This window comes from Chiloscyllium punctatum, chromosome 3 (assembly GCF_047496795.1).
Source record: "Chiloscyllium punctatum isolate Juve2018m chromosome 3, sChiPun1.3, whole genome shotgun sequence".
Lineage (NCBI taxonomy): Eukaryota > Metazoa > Chordata > Chondrichthyes > Orectolobiformes > Hemiscylliidae > Chiloscyllium > Chiloscyllium punctatum.
In genome coordinates, this window is record NC_092741.1 from 35,350,954 (window position 1) to 35,373,711 (window position 22,758).

At 37.6% G+C, this 22,758-nt stretch overlaps 1 protein-coding gene across 1 annotated transcript in view; it reads right to left on the reverse strand.

Annotated features, from left to right (window-relative positions):
* The window catches only part of tmem87b (transmembrane protein 87B), a 58,378-nt gene that overhangs the window by 14,168 nt on the left and 21,452 nt on the right, over positions 1–22,758 (reverse strand). The window contains exons 3-13 of the mRNA XM_072551408.1: positions 19,181–19,272; positions 18,206–18,343; positions 18,063–18,116; positions 15,891–15,950; positions 15,619–15,660; positions 15,284–15,383; positions 12,356–12,417; positions 9,013–9,196; positions 7,519–7,618; positions 6,776–6,869; positions 3,899–3,974 (exon numbers count right to left, since the gene is read on the reverse strand). Coding sequence (XP_072407509.1) covers positions 3,899–3,974; positions 6,776–6,869; positions 7,519–7,618; positions 9,013–9,196; positions 12,356–12,417; positions 15,284–15,383; positions 15,619–15,660; positions 15,891–15,950; positions 18,063–18,116; positions 18,206–18,343; positions 19,181–19,272 — 1,002 coding nt within the window. The remainder of the gene's footprint in view (positions 1–3,898; positions 3,975–6,775; positions 6,870–7,518; positions 7,619–9,012; positions 9,197–12,355; positions 12,418–15,283; positions 15,384–15,618; positions 15,661–15,890; positions 15,951–18,062; positions 18,117–18,205; positions 18,344–19,180; positions 19,273–22,758) is intronic.

Consider the following 22,758-nt stretch of genomic DNA (forward strand, 5'->3'; position numbering starts at 1 on the left):
TAAAATCAATTACAACAAATTGAAATCAGTTTTTTTAAAATAAAACAATATATTAATAGTGATGATAAAAAAGGTATCAAAAATTAAACAAGAGGGAGCTTTGGTTGATACTGCTGGACATGAATAGAGACAAGGGGCAAGTTTACACATTGAACTTGTATTTTATATTACAGCTGTTTGGAATCTACCTTCGTTCCAGTGAGATATTAGATTTGCTCGAAATTATGGGTCCAATAGTTGGAATCACTTGTGTTATTCAATAACAGGTATATATCAAATTGCTGTACAAATCCCAACTACTATCAAAACACAAAATAAGACAGTTCCATCCTGTGATGTTACTGGTGAAATTTCCGGTCATTTTTAATCTCCGTGTACAGTGGACATGGATGAATATTTTCAAAGTCTCAGGTTGAATACTTGGACAGAGCTACTAACACTTTAGTAACTGAACCTCCAGGCAAAGGAACTTTGTATCAGAGTGTAAAACGTAGCTTAGTAAAGCTGGAAAAATAATGTTTTGCACCATTTTCTGGCAACTGTCGATAACAATTCTGCATTTCAAAAAGTCACAAATTTTTCTTACTTTCTCAAACAAGCATCTGTTGATAGAATGGAAAAGTAAACATGCACTTGACAAACCATTTTACAATCAAATCAATTTTTTTTTTGTGCAGTGATATCCTGTTTGGGTAGACATGGCAACTTGCATTCAGATTCCCCAAGACAACAAACAAGTTGAATGAATATGCTAACCTTCTGTTTTGCTCATGGCCTCGGAGTAAAATATGATCAGCCCACTGGGAGAACTCATTGTTCCTCCTCAAACATTACCCTGGGATCTTGTGCACTACCTGAACACATATACATACATGCAGTGATGTTTCATCCTTCTATTCCTGCAGCAATGCAATTATCCAAGGTTATGCACTTCATCACACTTTGATTAATCAAATTTTACACAAGGTGTCTACAAAAATTGAGAGAAACAGAAGCAATAATCTTTTCTAAAGAATGCATCTTGTTCAAATAATGGATCTTGTTGGGCATTTCAGATATAAACTCAACCCTGCCTTTCAAGGAAAAGATATACAGAACAAATTGAAGTGACTTTTGCTGAACAACCAACTTAGAAACAAGTGAGAACAATTTACCATTAGTATGAAGTTTAGATTCAGAGTGCAAAACAGAGGTGTGAATTTAAGACACGAGATCAGAAGCAGTGATTATTATTAAAGGATATCCACCAGCACAAGCCAGAATCAAGCAAAGCCAATGGGATATTGGATAAAAGCTCAAAACCAGATTTCTTTCCCTAGAAAGTTAAAATGTTAAACAATTCCAGTTAGAGAGAGAAAGAAAGCACACAGTTTAAAGACAAAAGCAGTAGTTGACAATCAATAACAAGAAAACTAACTGACACAACAGATTGAGACAGAATTCTTTCCAAGACTTGTTTGCTGAGAAAATACCCAGTGTGTAACAATACAACAAGCAATTGATCACAAAAACAGAAGCCCAAATCATTCAGTGCATGACAGCTCTGATCAAATAACAGATTCTAACCAAGGTTGTTCATAAGCAAAATTATACATCAAATGCCTTTTATAATCATCATTCGATTGAGGGAAGGGCAGTAAATACTGGTCCAATCAGTATAGCCCACATTCCATGTGGATCTTCTAAAAAAAAAATCATGTCGTCTAGCAGCAGTCCAACATTGAAGATAATCTCAATTGTGATATAAATAAACTTTGTCATGGGTAGCAGTACATATTATGAGTCAGGCCAAATTCTTTATTGCTCTGTGCATGTCTAGTTGGCCTTATTTCTGTGAGATTGCAGCTTGATGTTAAACATTAAATTCTGAATCTACTGCAATTAGTAAAATGCTCCAATAAACAAATGCTATCAAGCACATGAGAATGAGGACACCAAATTCCAAAATATATTTAAAAAGGAATGTCTGCCTTAATTCCTACAGGTTCACAAAACTGAAAGTCATAAAACATTCAGCAATTTACTGTACATTGGAGATGTTTAATCCACTGAAGAGCTAAAATTCATAATTGCATGTCGCAACACCACAATTCCAGGTCAGAATGAAGATGACTGGGTACGTTGTGCCACGAGACAACATTGCTATCAGTGATGTTACACACAAATTATCTGAAGTTAATGACATTTTGCTGGTGAATTAAACAATTTACAACATGGAGCTATCATGTCTTCATTGGAATTTTTTTAAACTGGGAGAAGTTGCTGCTGTGTCATTTTTGCATAAGTACCTTGTGTTGCCCTTCAAGAGGTTTTGTTTTTAAAAGATTGCAATGGACTATGTTTGCATATTTGTAGAACAGATGTGTTTGCTTATATTCTGCCTCAACTCCCATTTATTACCTAGCAGAGTAGGGCTAACAGTCGTTCTAAAGTTATATTGGTGCTTCTTTTATCTATGCTCACAATTGCATCCTCATTATTCACCTCCCTTTCAGAGCCTAATCTCTGTTCAAAGAAATTTGGTGTAGATATGGTGGTACTGATTTGATGGGCCAAAGAGCCTCTTCTATACCGTATGATCCCATAATTTTTAACAAATTATGTAAAAAAACAAATTCGTAATTGTGATGTAATCCAACAGAGGAGTTAAGAAACAGAACTTGCTCCCATAGTGGGAATGTTTGGATGAACGCTGTGGACTTTCTTAAAATAAAAAAACCTTGTGGCTGGTAGTTACTGTGTGAGAAATTAAACACATTTATCACAAGATTGACCTATTGTTATTACCTGTCTACTTTAGAGTCTGTTATCCTCATTAAAAAAGGATCAATACAAAACCTTGGGCAGAACAAAATTCTCAAGACTACCAATACTACTTTTATTTGGCTTCATACATGGAGCATAGGTTAACTGTCTCACACACCAAGATGATAAGTTTTGAGGAAAGCAGGATCAATAGTTCCTACATAAATTGGAAGTGCTTGGTATCTGTGTATAATAGGAATGGATTGAAACAAAATGGAGGCATTCAGCATTAGGACAAATCTCTGTACTAGAAGATAGGCTTCGGAGGGCTCTCTCTTTTATTCATTTTTGGGATGTGAAGATCACCACATGGCCAGAAATCACCGCCCACCCCTAAGTATCCTGAAGGTGGTGATAAGTTGCATTCTCAAACAAAGACAATAGTGTGCTGTAATATTTGCTTGAAGTGGTGTGACATGTGGTTTACGAGGTCATTTCAGAAAGTACTTAGGAGGAAAATACCCTTCTGACATGTCTAAAGTCACATATAGGCCAAACCTGGCAGGGATATTTAAAGGACATTAGCCAACCATTTTCATGGCACTATCTTAAACTTATAGACATAATTTCAGTGCCAGATTTATCATTCCAGATTTATTTACTCAAAGTGATATTCTCACAATGCCATGGTGGGACTGAACATTAATTTTCCAGATTAATGAGGCCAGGCCTTAGTTGCTTGCCCAGTAACAGAGCAACAAGGCTGTTACAGTATTATTGTTAAACTCCAGTACTGCATCAGAAATAAACTAAATGCTACCGGTGGGCTTGAAATCATAGCAGAAACTGTTCAAAAGGCAAGAAATAACTCTGCCACTGTATGAAATTACATTATCAAAAAATAAAAGATCACTCTGGTCTGAACTTTCAACTTTAGAGAGAGTCAACTGGCAATACTGAATCAGCCAATTATTAAAGCTACTGCATGATGTTACTTTTGACTGAAGCAGAGTGTGTATGGACAACCAACAATACTGACATCTTCCATTTTATACCAATATTGAAGTTGGAAGTTCTGTCCATAATCCCTTAAGTAAGAACCATTCATTTTAAGATCAATACTTTTTAAGAAATCACAAGAAGCTTTCGAAGGATATGAACCACACAAAACAGGAGTCAATTAATGCTAAAGCTATGTCAGCCACCAAAACTGGCACACTTCTTCGATCCTGCAGTATCAAAGAAAGCATATGTTAGATTTTCTTCAAATTGGTTTTGATAGGATAAAGGAAAATAGGTCAGTTTAAAACTTTTCATGGACGAGCAAATTAAACTTCAAAATTGAATAATAGATAGGAGATTAATCCCTAGTTTGTTGACAGAATTAAGCTTGATCAAATTAAACAGATTAGCAGACAATATCTACAATGATACAGCAACTTCAACTTAAATGTTTTCCTTCCCCCCCCACCTCACCCTGTGACATTTTTTTTTCATTCAGGAGGGAGTCACTGGTGAGGCCAGCATTTATTACTATGAATAGGGATGGGCAATCATTAGACTCTTAATTCCTGATATTTATTGAATTCAAATTTCACCATCTGCTGTGATGGGATTCAAACCCAGGTCCCCAGAACATTACCTGGGTTTCTGGATTAGACTGGACACCTCCTAGAAGAGCGCTTTAGGGAACATCTCTGGGACATCCACACCAATCACCCACACTGCCCTGCAGCCCAACATTTCAACTCAGCTGAGGACATGGAGGTCCTGGGCCTCCTTCACCGCAACTCCCTCACCACCCAACATCTGGAGGAAGAACACCTCATCTTCTGTCTCGGAACACTTCAACCCCAGGGCATCAACGTGGACTTCAACAGTTTCCTCATTTCCTCTTCCCCCACCTCATCCCAGCTCCAAACTTCCAGCTCAGCACTGTCCCCATGACTTGACCTACCTACCTGCCTACCTTCCTTTCCACCTATCCACTCCATCCTCCTCTCTGACCTATCACCTTCATCCCCACCCCCATTCACCTATTGTACTCTATGCTACTTCCTCCCGACCCCCACCCTCCTCTAGCTTATCTCTCCACCCTGAAGGCACTCGGCCTGTATTCCTGATGAAGGGTTTTTGCCCGAAACGTCGATTTTCCTGCTCCTTGGATGCTGCCTGAACTGCTGTGCTCTTCCAGCACCACTCTAATCCAGTCTCTGGATTAACAGTCCAGCAGTAATACCACTCTGCTATTGCATCCCCATATTGCTGCACCATGGAATATTGCAATACAGGCTTGCGAGATCCTGCATTGTTATTAAGGGGAGAGAACAGCAAGTGAAACAGGAGTGAAAATATCAACCGATCAGGAAGGCTATCAATTCATCCATCCAAAACAAAACCCTCCAGAAATCCACTTCACATTCAAGAGTTTAAATGTTTCCAAGATTTTCACCTTCACTTCAAATCGACCTTTTCTATGCAATGTTTTCTGGACCTCTGAGGCAATTTCTCAAACTGCTTATTCTAAAAGTTGGAGAGCTATTTGGGCCTTCTCAAAGAATTCAAGAATTTGTATGCCTGTTTTATGACTGAGTTACCAGAACTGGATACAGTATGAAATATTTAATCTTACTGGATAACTAGGCAGTTTGCTTCCTTCAATGATTTAGATGTATAGTTCAGCATTGCATGTGTCTTTTTGACTGGGGCTCAATAATCATTTAACATGTTTAGTTTGACTTTTTTTTTAAATTCAAAGTAGTTTTGATCCAATTAAAATTGTTTGAAAAATTCTTCACATTACTAAAAATGGAGTGACAAGGATTGGTGCTGGGCCCTCTACTTTTTGTCATTTACATAAATGATTTGGATGCGAGCATAAGAGGTACAGTTAGTAAGTTTGCAGATGACACCAAAATTGAAGGTGTAATGGACAGCAAAGAGGGTTACCTCAGATTACAACAGAATCTTGGTCAGTTGGGCCAATGGGCTGAGAAGTGGCAGATGGAGTTTAATTCAGATAAATGCGAGGTGCTGCATTTTGGGAAAGCAAAACTTAGCAGGACTTATACATGTAATGATAAGGTCCTAGGGAGTGTTGCTGAACAAAGAGACCTTGGAGTGCAGGTTCATAGCTCATTGAAATTGGAGTCGCGGGTAGATAGGATAGTGGAGGAGGAGTTTGGTATGCTTTCCTTTATTGGTCAGAGTATTGAGTACATGATTTGGGAGGTCATGTTGCAGCTGTACAGGACATTGGTTAGGCACTGTTGGAATATTGCGTGCAATTCTGGTCTCCTTCCTATCGGAAAGATGTGAAACTTGAAAGGGTTCAGAAAAGACTTACAAGGATGTTGCCAGGGTTGGAGGATTTGAGCTACAGGGAGAGCTTGAACAGGCTGGGGCTGTTTTCCCTGGAGTGTCAGAGGCTGGGGGGGGGGGGGGGGGGGGCGTAGGGAGAAGATATAAAAAAGACCTAAGGGACAACGTTTTCACACAGAGTGGTACGTGTATGGAATGAGCTGCCAAAGAATGTGGTGGAGGCTGGTACAATTGCAACATTTAAGAGGCATTTGGATGGGTATATGAATAGGAAGGGTTTGGAGGGATATGGGCCGGGTGCTGGCAGGTGGGACTAGATTGGGTTGGGATATCTGGTCAGTATGGACAGGCTGGACCGAAGGGTCTGTTTCCATGCTGTACATCTCTATGACTCTAAATAAAAAAGGATCACTTAAAAAAAGAGAGGCTCATGGAGGGTATTTGTACACAATTCAGGAGGCTCTAACATTGCTGTTTTTTAAAAAAAAAGTACTGGTACGAAACATAGCTTTTGTCTTATACTTCATTTAAACTTAAGGTCCCACTTCACCATAAAACAGTTTGTATAAATTTAGAACATCTGAAATGAGAAAAACAGGTCAAAAGAGAAGGTTTGAGTAAATCATACCATCAGTTCTCTATTATGCTGAATTAAGCTGTGTGAGGCAGTTTCAAAAAATCTAAATTAAAAATAATTGGTTGACTTTACCCCTGTAATTCTCAAGACTCCTTCGACAGCTGCAAAAACCAGGTACAGTGCTCCCAAACCAATTACTCTGTGCATTACTGTGCCCAATCGAGGTCTGTATAAGTGATACAATAGTTAAAGAGATGCACTTCAAATATATTTCCTTTTAACAATGAACTGTTTTGGTCATTGAGGAAAATGCGAAGGCCATTTAGTCTTTTAAAAAAAAGATCAGCCACCATTCAACATCATGGTTGTTCAGCAATCCTCTTGTCCATGTTTCTTAGCAGTTTTAGCTAACATTAGTCAATAGATCAGTTGTCAATTTAAAAACTGATATAATTAATTACCATATGAGGAAGAGTCAAACACAAGACCCTCTCCATAGGAACAGGAGTTGGCCATTCAGCGCCTCAAGCCTATTCTGCCTTTTAATAAGAGCATAGCTGATCTGTGCCCTAACTTCACATACATGCTTTTAAAGAAGTGTTTCACTTACTGACTGGTCTGGTTCTAATATTTTGACTATATCACTAACCTGGACTCTGAAAGAAGCATAAATAATTTCTCCCCATCTACCAGATTTGTTCCCCTTAGTATCTTGAAACTTTTCATCAAATCATTGCATAAACTTTATAAATTCCAGGAAATACAATGCTCGTTTGTTTAGTCATACCTTGTAACCTAACCCTTGCAGTAAATTTATACTGACTTCTCTCCTATCCACTTAACTTAAATTGAAACTCATTTGGGTAAATACTTACTTAACTATTCCATATCCCAAGCTTACAATAATCACAAGGAGCCGAGCCAATGTCCTTTTCATTGCAGAAATAAGCTCCGCAAAAATTAGAAGACCTTGCACTGCAGGGAAAAACAAACCCATTAGGTGCCTCCGAAACAGTTTGAGTACAGTAAATGATTTTTAAAAACTAAGGAAGTAGGAGGATGTTACTAAGAGGTCAGGTTCAACTTTACAAATAAGAGAAGAAAAGCAGAAGCATTGCCAAGATGCATTCACACACTGCCAAATGAAGCAAACTCCCAGGAGTATATAATCAGCTTACTACGTTGAGGTCTAAAACTCTTCAAATTAAAGAACGCCAATTTCTTTCTTCATCAGCAAGTTTTTAATAAACTTATCCAGTTTGCTGGACTTTGTTTGACTTTTAACACCATTTTTGAGGCCATTGAAGGACTTCAAAATGCTTAAAATAAAACAAAGAATTGAAGATACCGAGATCTGAAACAACCAAAAATAGAAATTTCTGGAGAAATTCAACAGATCTGGCAGTATCTATGAAAAGAAAGCAGAGTTAACGTTTTAAGTCCAGTTCTGAAGAGTCATGATCTCAAAACATTAACTGCTTTTCTCCACAGATGCTGCCAGACCTGCTGAGTTTCTCCAACACTTTGTTTTTGTTTGTGACTTTAAAATGTTTTCTTGTTTGAATTCATCTTTTACAGACACAACAGAAAGTAAATGAAATTTCAATAGGGAGAAAATAAAGAATGTGCATATCATGACAACCTGATTAAAAAGCTCTAATAAGTGATGAACATATTTTGACAGTGACCCAATACTCTTATATCACCTCAATGAACCTTTAATAGTATATGGAGTACACAGGAAGATTTATTTTTACACAAAATCAATTCTATGATTCCCCAAAGAAAAGAGGCATTTCATTTACATCAGTTTAGATATTCAAAATCATATTTTCAATTTTCCTTGCAGAAAGACCTATCAGCTAATATTTATTCATATCATCATTTTGCACACATACTATTGATGAAACAGGATACAGCAAATAGCATTGAAAGACAAAGACCTTCCCAAACGCAACTGTATCAGTTTTCCGCAAGAAGGGAAGAAACTTAATGGAGTGAATTCTAGGATCTTGCATCTATATTGACAGAAGCACTGAAAATTATCTGCAAAGACAGAAATCTAAGAAACTTGATGCACCATTTAATTCAAATTGCTCTCCAGCCAGATTGTATGACCTAGTCAAAATGGTGAATAAGAAAACAATATCAAGACTTAGGTCACTTTCAAACTGACTATGAATATACATGTACTTTAGCTTGTAAGATGCATACACATCTAATTAATGACTTCTCTCGTGTAAAGATCAGAATCAAAACAGATCGAATCCTAAGCTATTTCATTTCTAGAAAAAGTGTTGAATGCTTGAACCTGTGTGTCACATTTAATGTATTAATCACTGATTGAGCAGAGCAAGAATTAAACATACCAGATACCCCACGAGTATTAGTGTTCTGATATTCTGCATAGAAAACAGCTTTTTCCAGCATCCCAAGAAAAATAACTCCAGCTATCCAAAACTGGATTCTCAATAAGTCTTTCCAGTAGCACGCAGACCAGAACAACCACAAGATGCCATAAATTATGTATAGGATGCACATCACCATATAAAACTGTAAGAAGAACAAATACACAACAATGTTTCAAACAATATTCAAAATTAGTGCAAATGACCAAACATCAAATACAAAATTTAGATCCAGAACAACAGATCATAAATACACACAGGGAGAATTTAAACAACAACTTCTCTCCACACCAAAATGGTCTGACAGGACCATTTGTTTGGTCAGAAATGTGATAGTACTGTAACTTTAATAGGGATTTGTTTTGTGCTGTTTCACTTGCAGAGAGGTGCTGCCGGAATGTCTGCTTCAAAAGCAGTGGGTAAACAGCTTTGAGCTCCCTGATTATGCTTTGTAAATTACAAAAAAAAAGCAAAAGTGGTTGGAGTCAGGCTCACACAGACCCATGGTTTCAGTTTTGTTTTCAGTTGAAGTTGAAGTTGAAGTTTTTGGAGTTGTAAATGATAAGTACAGTTCTCTCTCGCTCGCGCTCTCTGCTTTTGGGAAAAGCTTGGATTCTCGCGCTACTGTTAGATTATTTCTTGCAGTGTTTCCTTCTCCTGGATTGGAGATAGCTCATGAGAAAATCTGTTTTGCTGAATTGCATTTGTCAAGGGTATGTAAATAGGATACTGCCATATTGGAACAGTTGATGACTAATACAGGTACAAAATCTTTTATCTGAAATCCAAAAAGCTCCAAAATCTTTTTCATGGAGTGTGGTGCATCATTTTGGCATGCAAACAGGTGACTCAACTCCACACCCACTCGAACCAGGTCACTCAGATGTGACATAGCGGCGCGGCCCAGCACTGGCAGGCATCAATTGTGTCTCATTGCTTATACTATTCACACATGCGTTTGCTGATTGGTAAACATTTTTTATTTCACTGTGAAAATGTTATTTATTCCAAAATCAGAAAAATTTCAAATTCTGTAAAACAACTGGCCCCAAGGATTTTGGATAAAGGATTGTGTACTTGTAGTTAAATAATATTATTTAACTAAGTATTTCAAGCAAGTTCAAGTTATGCAAATTCCTCTTTTTCTGTATTTTAAATGTGTTTTGCTTAAAGCCTAGTCGTGGACCAAGCAAATTACATCTGGAACACATGCCTTACACTTGCCTTTAAATAAAAGTTAGGCTATTTCCTTGATTTATTTTGAGGGGATTTGGTCTGAGCCACAAAGATGACAGTGAGAATTGGCAGGCCATAACGAGCAGAGTGTTGAGAGCTCAGACATGTAATTTCTACATCAGTGACTTAGAGAAAGAGATAGAGTATGCATTCTGGTTTGGTGAAGGTACAAACCTGGGTGGAAATGTGAGCTGTGAGGATGCAGACAGCCAAAAGGACAGGTTAAGTGAGTGGACAAAAGATGACAGGTGGAGTAATTACGTGGGGAGGGTTAGCTAATTCACCATCTCTAGTCCACGTCATGGGTGTAAAAAAGCAGAATTTTTAAAAGGAATCAAATGTGTATTTGTTAATATACACAGAGACTTGGATGTGCTCAGGTAAGGATTACAAAGAAATGAGAATGCAGATACGGAACGTAATAAGGAAGGCACGTCGGCCACGACCACAAGGGAACTGGAGTACACGAATAAATAAGTCTTTCTACAACTGTATGTGGATTTAGTAGGAATACATTTGGAATTGTGTGCACAGGTTTGGTCTCTATATTTAAGAAAAATATATATCTATACTGAAGGCGATAGGTGTGAAGGCTCATCAGATTAATTTCTCGGGTGAAACAGTTGGCCTATGATGAGAATCTGTCTGACTTGGACGCATCATTTCTGGAGTTCAGAAGAACCTCATTGAAACATAAAAGATTCTAGACAGGTTTCATGGTGCAGACAGAATTTGTTCCCACCAACAGGAGAATTTAAAATACCCATTATCTTAGGATAAGCACACAAATCATTTAAGGCTGCACAGGGAGACGTTTCTTCATATGGTGGCTCAGTGGTTAGCACTGCTGCCTCTCAGCGCCAGGGACCCGGGTTCAATTCCCACCTTGGGCAACTGTCTGTGTGGAGTTTGCACATTCTCCACATGTCTGCGTGGGTTTCCTCCGGGTGCTCCGGTTTCCGCCCACAACCAAAGATGTGCAGGTTAGGTGAATTGGCCATGCTAAATTGCCCATAGTGTTAGGTGTATGAGTCAAGGGTGAATGTAGGGGAATGGGTCTGGGTGGTTGCTCTTCGGAGGGTCGATGTGGACTTGTTGGGCCGAAGGGCCTATTTCCACACTGTAGGGAATCTAATCTAAAAAGGGGTAAATCTTTTGAATTCTTTATCCCACAGGATTTTGGGATGTTTTATTGTTAAGGCAGGGACAGATACACATTGGTCTATTGAGGAATCATGAGGCATGGGGAACAGACAGGTTAGTGAAGTTGAAGCCCAAGATTAACAAGGATCATATTGAATGATTCCATGCACTCTTGCCGCATGGTAACTATTATAAATTTGATTTGGATTCGCCGGTGTTGGACTGGGGTGTACAAAGTTAAAAATCACACAACATTAGGTTATAGTCCAACAGGTTTAATTCAGAGCGCTGCTCCTTCATCAGGTGTTTGTGGAGTACACAATTGTAAGACACAGAATTTATAGCAAAAGTTTACAGTGTGATGTAAGTGAAATTATACATTAAAAAGTATCTTGATTGTTTGTCAAGTCTCTCATCTGTTAGAATGACCAGGCAAACATGCGGACTGCAGACGGTGGAGATCAGAGTCAAGATTAGAGTGGTGCTGGAAAAGCACAGGAGGTCAGGCAGCATCCGAGGAGCAGGAAAATCAATGTTTCGTGCAAAAGCCGTTCATCAGGAATGGAATGACCATGTTAGTTTCACTTCTTTTATATGTAAATCACATTCTAACAGATGAGAGACTTAACAATCAAGGTATTTTTTAATGTATAATTTCAGCTACATCACACTGTAAAATTTTGCTATAAATACTCCACAACCACCTGATGAAGGAGCAGTGCTCCAAAAGCTAGTGTTTCCAATTGGACTATAACCTGGTGTTGTGTGATTTTTAACATAAGTTTGAATTGTGTGACAAATAAATAACAGAGCTGGATTCACAAGGGATTGGAACACTTTTAAAATTGTTTAATACAAGCAAACAATAACCAAAAAAATCAGATGTAATTATGTTAAAAACTGAGAATAGATATGTCATACTTACAACCATCAGTGGAAATTCAGTTGCTGAGATATATCCATGTGAACCTTGCATTAACACTCGCACTGCAAAGATACTTCAATTGATTATGGAATTCTGAATGAGTAAGATTATTTGAAACTAATGAAGTCTAACTTCCGGCTAAAATTCTTTTCTAAGTAAAAGATCACATTTCAGAACTAGATCATTGGAACTACAGCACAGGAAACCATTCAATTCAATTCATCATGAATATTTCAGTCCCAACTCTGATTTCATTTTAGTATATTTCAGATAACTCCGTTAACTTTGTTGAAATCATTTAATGATCAGCTAGCTTCTCAAATAGAAAAAAAACCAACAGGGCACATCAACATCTGCAACTCTCTCAGCCAAGAAATGAATTCACATATTTAGAAACTGGAATTTATACAGCAGCTTTTATTTTCTCAGGACATCCCAAAGCATTGCATGTCCATTTATACTTTAAGTGTAGTTTCTACTGTAACGGAGTTGCATTGGATCAGAATGCTTATGCTGCACTGTTGGAAGCTATTTTGTTACAGGAATCAAGAGCTGAAAAGAGGCCATATGCAACCTATACTCTTATGCATATAGATTTGTCACAGTGAAATTGCAACAATCTATTAAAAAAGTTAAAGCAGGATACTTGAAAAAAAATCCTAATTTCATTGGGCAGAGTCAACATGGTTTTGCAAAAAAGAAATTGTGCTCAGCTAACAAAGAACAAAAAGGATAAAAGGGAACATGTGGATTTGGTTTACTTTGATTTCCAAAGGGCATTTGGTGAGCTGCCATATCAAAGCTAACCATTCAAAATAACCACTCATGGTGGAAGAGGCAACATGCTAGAATAAAGATTAATTATCTAACAGGAAGCAGAGAGTTAGGATAAATGCACTTTTTTCAGATTTATAATTAATGTAATATATATGAATGTACATGTAATATCAATGAATTGGATGTGAGGACAATGCATGGCTATTAAATTTGATGATGACAGGAAGATAGGCAAGAAAGGAAATTGTCAAGAGGCGGTACAGTATCTATAAAAGGCATATAACTTAGTGAGTGGATAAAAATTTGAGAAGTGACATATAACGTGGACAAATTCATATTTTCCTACTGTGGCAAGAAAAGTGGAAAAGCTGCGTGTTATTTTAATGGATAGAGATTGAAGAACTTGGAGACACAGAAGAATTTGGGTTCCCTAGTGGGTGAATAGAACATTGTTTATTGCGAAGGGAATTAAACAAAAATAGAGAGAGACTATGCTCCCATTATGTAAGGCACTGGTGAGACCTTTCTATATTGTGTATAGTGCTGATCGCCTTATTTAAAGGAGGATAGAAGTCCACTAAAAGTAGTTCAGAGAAGGTTTACTGAACTAGTAACTGAATGGGCAGATTGCCTTATGCTTGGTTTTTATGTGCTGGGGTTTAATTAACTCAGTTGGCTGGATGGCAGCTTTGCAATGCAGAGTGAAGCTAACAGCCTGGAGTCAATTCCCACACCAGCTGAGGTTACTATGAAGGTCCCAACTCATCCCAGGCATGGACTATTCAGCCACCGCAGAAACCTCCCATCCCCCTCTCTGGACTGTCATCCTTGATCTTGGTGGAGGTGGAGGTGGAGGTGGAGGTGGAGAGGTTAAATTCACTACCAATCATCTTCCTCTCTAATTAGAAAGCAGCCCTACAGACCTCTGGGACTTAGATGAGACAGCTTGACTGAAACATCCAAGGTCTGGAGGAGACTTGACAGGGTAGATATGGTAAAGATGCTTATCCTCGGAGAATCGAGAACTAGGGGTAATTGCTCAAAAATAAGGCGTTGTCCATTTAAGACAGAAATGAGGGGAGCTTTTCTCTCAGAAAAATGCAATTTGTGTGTGTCATTGAAATTCTCTTCCTCAAAAAGGTGTGAGGAAGTGGAGTACTTGAACATTATGGTGTCTGTGTTAGATATTTTTGTTAAGAAATACTGTGAAATGTTACCGGGGTTAGTGGAAATGTGGAGTAAATCAGATTAGCCATGATCCTACTGGAATTTACAAGAATGAGAAATGACTGCAGTGAAATGCAAGATTTCAAGGATAATAGACAGTAACTTCTGAGAGGATGTAGCTCTTTGTAAGAGAAACTAGAAGGGGCATAGCTTAAGAACTAGAGATTCTGTTTTTTTAAGACTGAGTTTTGGATAATTAATCAGAGGGATCTTTTTCCCTCAGAAGGCAGAGATGGCCATGTCATTGAATTTTTGCAAGACCAAGTTAATTTTAAAAATAGTCAACAGCGTCAAGGGTTATGGTAGATAGGAAGTGTAGTTGAGACCACATCTCAATCAGCCATGATCTTCCAGAATAGTAGTTTTAAATGTTCAAATAATTCATTCCTTCTCCAAATCCTATGTACCTATTTATTTGTTTTCAAGATTACTTGATTCGTAAATTTATGGCTCATAAAAGTCAAAAACATTTGTTTTAATTTTAAATTTTGGGGTCGGTAAGCTCAATTGGCTTGATGGCAGCTTTGCCATTTTATTGAACAAGTCCTGTTTTTGTCACAAAAGTAAATAATTTTGTGACTGGTTGATAGGTTTATAGGAATAAAAGACCAAGTGATTATATATGTAAAATTACACTTGACTATGGAAAATAAATTCTTAACTTATAAATGAATATATAGATTAGTGGGAAAACAGTTAATTTATTTTGTGATGAATGGATGGGACAAGTGGAAAAGGAGAGGGAGGCAGATCGGGGAGGGAGAGAATGAAAATGCACTCCTCCAATCTCAGTCATGGCAATTCTTTATTGTCTTATTATGTTCCTATAATGTACAGCTATGATCAAGTAAACACATGAATTTAAATTTTTAAATAAAAGCTTACCCATTCCCTTTTTATGTATGTGTGGGGATTGAAATTCACCTGTTAAATTCCAGTTGCTTTCAATTCTTTCACCAAGAGATTTGATTGAGACAATAAAAAGATATGGGCCATCCCTCCAGGTTTGCGCTATAACATCATGCTGCAAAATAAAGTGTCTTACTTAACATCTAATAAGAGAATCAATCTGCAAATATTTTAAAGATAATAAGTACAGCTTCATGGGAGCTCAAAACAAAAAACTAATACCCTCCTTTGATTGCAACAGCAAGCAAAATGTATGATTTTTTGTTCAAGAGATGTTAGCATTAGCAATACCAAGTTTACATAAAATTGAAGTAACTTTAACATGGTAATATTGACAAGTAAATTGGTACCTTTTTAATTGAGAGGTCTCTTTTTCGTAATGAATGAGGAGTCTGAAATAAAAAAAATCGTTCTGTTCAGTTGCTTTGTTAACTGCTTTCACTCAGTCACAATAACAATTTGTAACAAGGAAATTACATATTATTGTGTAGATACAGTACACCAAGTGATTATATATGTAAAATTACACTTGACTATGGAAAATAAATTCTTAACTTATAAAAACATCTGGTTTTATTGTATCATAATTGACAATTAAAACAGTTTTAAAAAACTGCAATACCTTGTCTTCTTCAGACGCATGGACGTGATCAGAGATCTTGACATCAGAGTTGCTTCCAGTCTTAAAACAACACATTAAAGTTATACACAGGTTTGTTCAGATTATAGTTCCTGAATAGAAGATACTGAAGTTACACTTCAATATTTTGCATTTACTTCAGGTCTACAATAACATCAAAATAAAAAAGTCAAATTTGCCTTCACAACAATGACTGTGCTGGAGAAGGACAGTAAAATAGTGTCAAGTAGAACCACCATCTGAGAAATGCCTCAAAATCTTCATCCCTAATAACTATCTGGCTATACAACTAAACTTCTCTATTACATATGTGTCTTTTCAAAATAATTAAAAGAAAAATGCACATTTCCAAAAATTCCCATGACCTCATGAATAAAAGGTCAAGGCAGCAAGTGTAGTGTTACTACAAACAGCACAATTAATATAATAATTCTGCTCTACAACTGCCAAATTAAAATCAACAAATCTATCACATTAATTACTTGGAAAAAATGAGAAGTTACTACCAAATATAGTTGAGAACAATAACGAGTTCCCTGAAACTTTCTGTCTGTATTTTAGGATTTATAACAGAATGTCATGTGGCTCATATTACAAAAAAATTATGTATTACACCTTCCCACAAATTTATAACACGGCCAAACATTAATGATTTAACATGGGCTGCAATTAACTGCTCTTGAAGATTAAACATTGAGAAGAGTGAAAGCAACTGTTTAGCCATTTGGCACAACTCTGGATGGTCAAACACTGCCTTTCAACAATAAACTGACAGGTTGGTTGAAAACAGTAGTGGTGGTGGTTGGGATTGGGGTGGTGGGCTACTGTAGTCATATAGTAAGTGTATCAAGAGTTTTTCATGTTTTAGGATATTGAAAATACCTAAATTTATAACTTTAAAAATATTCACTGACCCAACATGGATAGCTTTGAAAGGAAGTTTATTGTGTTGAACATGAAAAGTCAGAAAACATTCCTTTGATATAAAAGCAATACCATTGATTTCAAGTTAATTTTCCAACATTGTTTCAATTCTAGGTTACCTGGCAGCTGAAGGAAGGATAAAATTCCACTTGGACAAATACATTAAATTTATAGAACCATGAGGTGACATTCATTCCTGCTTCCTAGCACTGGGTCAAAAAGTATCCTTCTGTGCTGCAATTACTCTATGATTACTTTAATTCCTCAGGGGTAGCAGTACACCAGGTTGCTTACCAAGCTGCAAGAAAACTGCACAGCCAGTATTGCTAACAGTCCAAGATACCACCTATGCTCAGGGAACCAAGATGAGCTACATATTCTAGTACCACAACATAAATAAATGTTATTGTCATTTAGTTATTTTGAGAAGTTTGTTTTTATTGCTGTGGCTTGAGTTTCAACAGCTGGAAATTGCCAAAGTATTTTTAAGGACAAGTTCATAGCAAGTATTTAGAATGGTTTCTTAGAGCAAAATGTTGAGTAATAATCCATGGAATAGGCAAATGTTGAATGAGACAGGATTAATGAGCTCAGTGATGAATCCTCCAAGCAGGGAAGATCATAACAATTATGAATGTTATAGTCTGAAGATGGAAATCTTGAGTTTACAATCAATATCTTAAAACACACTCATGGCAATAATGTTGAGACCATCACAGATTTTCTTATTTTCTTCATTTTTGGTTTGCAAACTGTGTGTGGTCAAAATCAAACTTAGAACAGGAGCTAGTTTGTGAAAGAGAACACACAAACTGATATTTGCATATGGTAACTGGCTTCAAAAGATCAATTATTGTTTTAAAACACTGCAGCACTAGGATGTGATACGCTCAAGGACTTCAGCTGATGGATGTTGCATTGGCCAAGAGGAGGCTGGTGCTGGACAGCTAAATACAGAGAATGTTGAGAAACAAAAAAAGGGAACAAATTGAACTAGTTTTTGATTGTGTCTTTTGGGCAGAAGGCTGTGTGTTTGGAAACTGCTTGCAAGAAAAGCTGACCTGAGCAAAGCATCCCAATGTATAAGATGAAGTGAATATTGCTCAGAACCTGCTGGAAGCTGTTTGTATTGACCATGCTGAAAAGTGCAAAGTGTGTTAAAAGTTCAAGTTGGCTACAAAATAAGCATCACCTAATTATAATACATTTAAAGTACTGCCAATTCATTACCATATTTATCTTTGGCGTCTGTACCACCACTGGTTTTGGAAGATCATGGCTCATCTGAAAGGTAAAATTTATATATGTTAGACTGGAGGATAGGACTCAATTTAAACAGATAATGTAGTTTAGCACTACGTACATATACTTACATTAAATTTTGGGAAGACTTGAATTTTGTCATTGCAGACAATATTTTCAGTCTTGTGTGCAATGTATTGCCCTTGACTTAATGGGTGAGGTTCAAGACTATTACGAATACCACTGCTAGAATATATATCATATATTTCCTAATGAAGAATCAGAAAACTAGAATAGTTACAAATGGAATCACTTACAAAAAAAGGTATCAACATTTCACTGACATGCTCTAAAGATTACAATACTTAGACAAGCAGCAGCAAAATATTTAAATAAATGGGCCAAAATTAATGTATTTTCGCGAACAATTTGATGAAAGCAGTTTTTCTTTCCCTGATTGTAGTAGGCTGAAGATATAGATATTTTATAATAATTTGTCAGTTGTAGCTATTACTAAGGAGCTATTACAAAATACCTCCACTTTGTGATCCTGACTGGAGCTAGAATTTTAGTTTTATTGATTGCAGCTAAACTCAGACTTCCTTCTGTCACGTCCTTGCAATGCAAAACCAAAATATTATACCAAGACTTAATACTGTAATCTTTCAACAGTGAACATTTGAATAAATAAAACTCTAAAATTTAACAATCCCCTAAATGAAATACTGCCGAAAATGGGTTTGCCCCTTTAACACGCCTGTGTTGACTTTTTGAAGATGCTTGGGAATGAACAAAGCCCTAACCTTGCGGTTAATAAAGGGCATGCCCCTTCAGAAAATCTTATCGTGCAAAATCTACTTTCTAAATATTAAATAGTTCTTGCATTACTAGTTTATATTTCACATTATAAACCTGATCCATTGACAGTTGACAATTGACAATTAGGAGAAGTCAGATATTTCTTCTTTATGTTTAATGTCTGAAATAAAATTACCATTTTCCACCTGGGCTACTTAGTGAAGACTCGCATATACAATATCTTATTTGTAGTGGAAATATAAAGCTAAAAGAATCCTCTATTTTAACTATTTTAAAAGAATACTTACTTTGATGTTATTAAATTCATTGTGACAAGGGTAATACCTAAGGTACCATTCAACTGTTAATGATACATTCTCAGGACATTTGAATGAAACAACTGAACAGGAAAAAAAAGAAAACATAAGGAAATGTTAGAATACTACAAACTGCTTGGTAAAAATGCTAGACAAATGTTCAAGGTGAAATTCAAAATTCAGGAAATCAAGCATCAATGAAAGAACAATTCCTGCTAGTATCAACTGGCATTGATATCAAATCAGCAATTAGGTCGCAACAAACAGTGGTATGTTTTAAGTTCATGCAAATTCCCCAAGTTTGTTTAGAAACTGAATACAAATATAATTTTTTTTTAAACAGTAAAACCTTTGCTGATACCATGATTGACACCATGACGTTTAGACCGGCTTTGTTCAGAAAAAAGAAGAGTCAAAAACCTTTGCTACAAGTGTTATATCTTTGGACATACACAATAATTTAGTAATTTCAGTGTAATGCCCAAGAATGGTGGTGCACAATTAACAGCTACAACACTGGCATCAACCCTAACAGTCAGAGAGAAAGAAGAAAAAGTGCCTAGAGAGATCTCAGATATATGTCAGAATAAGGAGGCTATAATGATAGGAGATTTTAATTTACCAAACACTGACCGGGACTACCATAGCGTTAAAGGTTTGGAAGGTAAAGAATTTGTTAAATGTATTCAAGAAAATTTTCTTCCTCAATTGGGGCGGCACGGTGGCTCAGTGGTTAGCACTGATGCCTCACTGCACCAGGGTCCCAAGTCCGATTCCAGCGTCGGGCGACTGTGTGGAGTTTGCACATTCTCCCCGTGTCTGTGTGGGTTTCCTCCGGATGCTCCAGTTTCCTCCCACAGTCTAAAGATGTGCGGGCCAGGTGAACTGGCCATGCTAAATTGCCCATAGTATTAGGTGCATTAGTCAGAGGGAAATGGGACTGGGTGGGTTACTCTTTGGAGGTTCGGTGTGGATTTGTTGAGCCGAAGGGCCTGTTTCCACACTGTAGGGAATCTAATCTAATGTAAATGTTCCTTCTAGAGAAGGAGAATTTGACCTTCTCTAGTATAATAAGGCAGGGCAAGTGACTGACATGATAGGAAGGGAACACTTTGGGTCTCGCGATCATAATTCTATTAGCTTTAAAATGTTTATGGAAAAGCACAAGATTTCCATAAAAGCTAAAAACTTTTAATTGGAGTAAGATAAATTTTAATGGTTTGAGAAAAGAACTTTCAAAAGTTAATTGGAGGAGATTGTTCATAGCAAACCCAGCCGGAGGCTTCAGTGAAAACTGGGAAAGCGGACCACTGCAATAGCCTATCAGTTATATACACAGAATCAAATCTTAGATGACGATGGTAAGGACATCACTATCACTGGCCCTGGACACAACCAGACTCATTGGCTAGATAAAGCCACATGAGCTGGCAGAACAGTGATGCAGTCTCAGATAGCAAATGGCCTAGGAGTCCTCAACATTAACTTCGAAGCCCATGAAGTTGCATGGCATCAGGTTAAAAAGTAATTGGCAAGATATCCTTTTACAACACGCTCTGCCGTCATCTGATGAATTAGTATTCCTCCACATTCAGTATTGCTTGGTTAGATGCGCTGAAGATGGCAGGGTACAGAAAGTACTCTGGGTGGTGACTTCAAAGCCTATCACCAAGATCACCTCAGCAGCACCGCAACTGATTAAGCCCTACAGGACAATCTTATTTTGGTGGTGAACAAATAGTTGAAATCAATCCTGAGATTGGATAAACGGTCCTTTAGAAAGGCATGACCTGGTTAGGAATAGTCAGCATAGCCTTAAGGGAAGGTCATTTTTTAACAAATTTGATGCAACTCCCTGAAGTGACAAAGAGGATTGATGACAAAAGAGCAATGAATGTTGAGATTAAGGAGTCAAATTCTGCACTAAATATAGCCAAAATAAACAGGGAGAGACAGCAAGATAGATATGCAGGCAAATCTTAGAAGTGTAAAATAATTGAGTCTTAACAGTAAGGAATTTCAATTTCCCGAATATCATCTGGGATAGACTAAGTCTGAAGAGTTTAGAGCAGCCGGAATTCTTAAAATTTATCCAGGAGACCATTCTGAGCCAGCACAGACAAAGTTATACAAGTTGGACCCATTATTGCAAATGAAGTTAGATGTGATGTTGTTGGTGGTAGTGATGCTGGGGTTAGGGAATGGAAATGGGAATCAGTGATAGCGACTATAATTCAGTGGGATTTAAAGTAATTATGTACAAGGAAAAAGATGGGTTCTGAAAGGCGATTTTAACAAGATAATACAGGATCTGGCCAAGTGGATTGGGAACAGCTGTTTGCAGGAAAATGCACATCACAGGAGCGGGAGCCACTCAAAAGGCTAAGTGAGAGTTGTGGACCGAGGGTTCTAATAAACTAGATCAAATCTGACATGTGGACTCTCGAAATCTCCTGACTGCAGCAACTGACAAGATACTGTGGGTTCAAGTGATAAGTAACTTGAATGACAAATGGCGCTTTCACAGTGGGTTAATTAATAACAGCTCACATGAGCAGTCAGCAGTGAAGACATCAAGGATATGGAGAGATAACATACAAAGCTTCAAGATTTACAGAACATTTGAAGGGAAAGAAGGGAAACAAAGCAAGCACAGACAGTGACTACTGTGGAAGACCAACACAAATGACCATCCATGGTGACCAGGACCCAGTGATTTGGGACCCTTTGGTGAATTCTAGCTGCCGAAGTGACTAGCTCCCTGACTGATCCCATAACAATTACAGAGTGGCAATCACTGCTGGATTCACAAAGCTCACAACCTCTACTCACAAAAACGCAAACTGCTGGAAAAGGTCAGCAGTTCCGGCAGCCTCTGTGGAGAGAAAGCAGAGTTGATGTTTCAGTCCAGTGACCCTTCCTCAGAACCCTTGGAGCCGGGGTGGGGGGGGGGGGGGGGGGCGCGCGGGTGCAGGGTTGGAGACACGAAGGAAAGACCCAGAGAGAGAGGAGGAGAGAAAGTCCTCCCAAGCTCCACTCAAACTGGAAATTGCAGGAGATGGGATTTCCACCAAGATCTTGTGACCAGTGGCATAATGACGTCAGACATAGTTTGGGTTCACTCCTCGGGAATGTAGTAAATTTAAATATTTGGTTTCTTAAATGCATTCGTTACACGCCCTCTACACTGTTCAGCTATTTTTTTTCTGAAAAACCCATTTTTACCTGTATCCTTTCAAATGGCGACTTCTCGAACAAAGATTGAGTCAGCCAAGTCCACCAATTGCCTTAGCCGGATACTAATGAAGCTATGCTATGTAGGATTTAGAACATGTGTTGAAATAAGGACCAGGGTTGAATCTATAATTTCAGAGCCGGTCAAAAAGGAGGTAACAACTGCTCTGCAGCCGTTGGAAGAAAAGGTTTTTTTTTTTACAATGCAGGACTACTTTGGACCTGGAACGTTTGACTGATGAGCATGATAACCAGATAGCTAGCATCAAGCTAACGTTAGTGTGTTATCTGTTACATTTGAGTCTCTGACTAAGAAATGTGAAGACTCGGAGGCC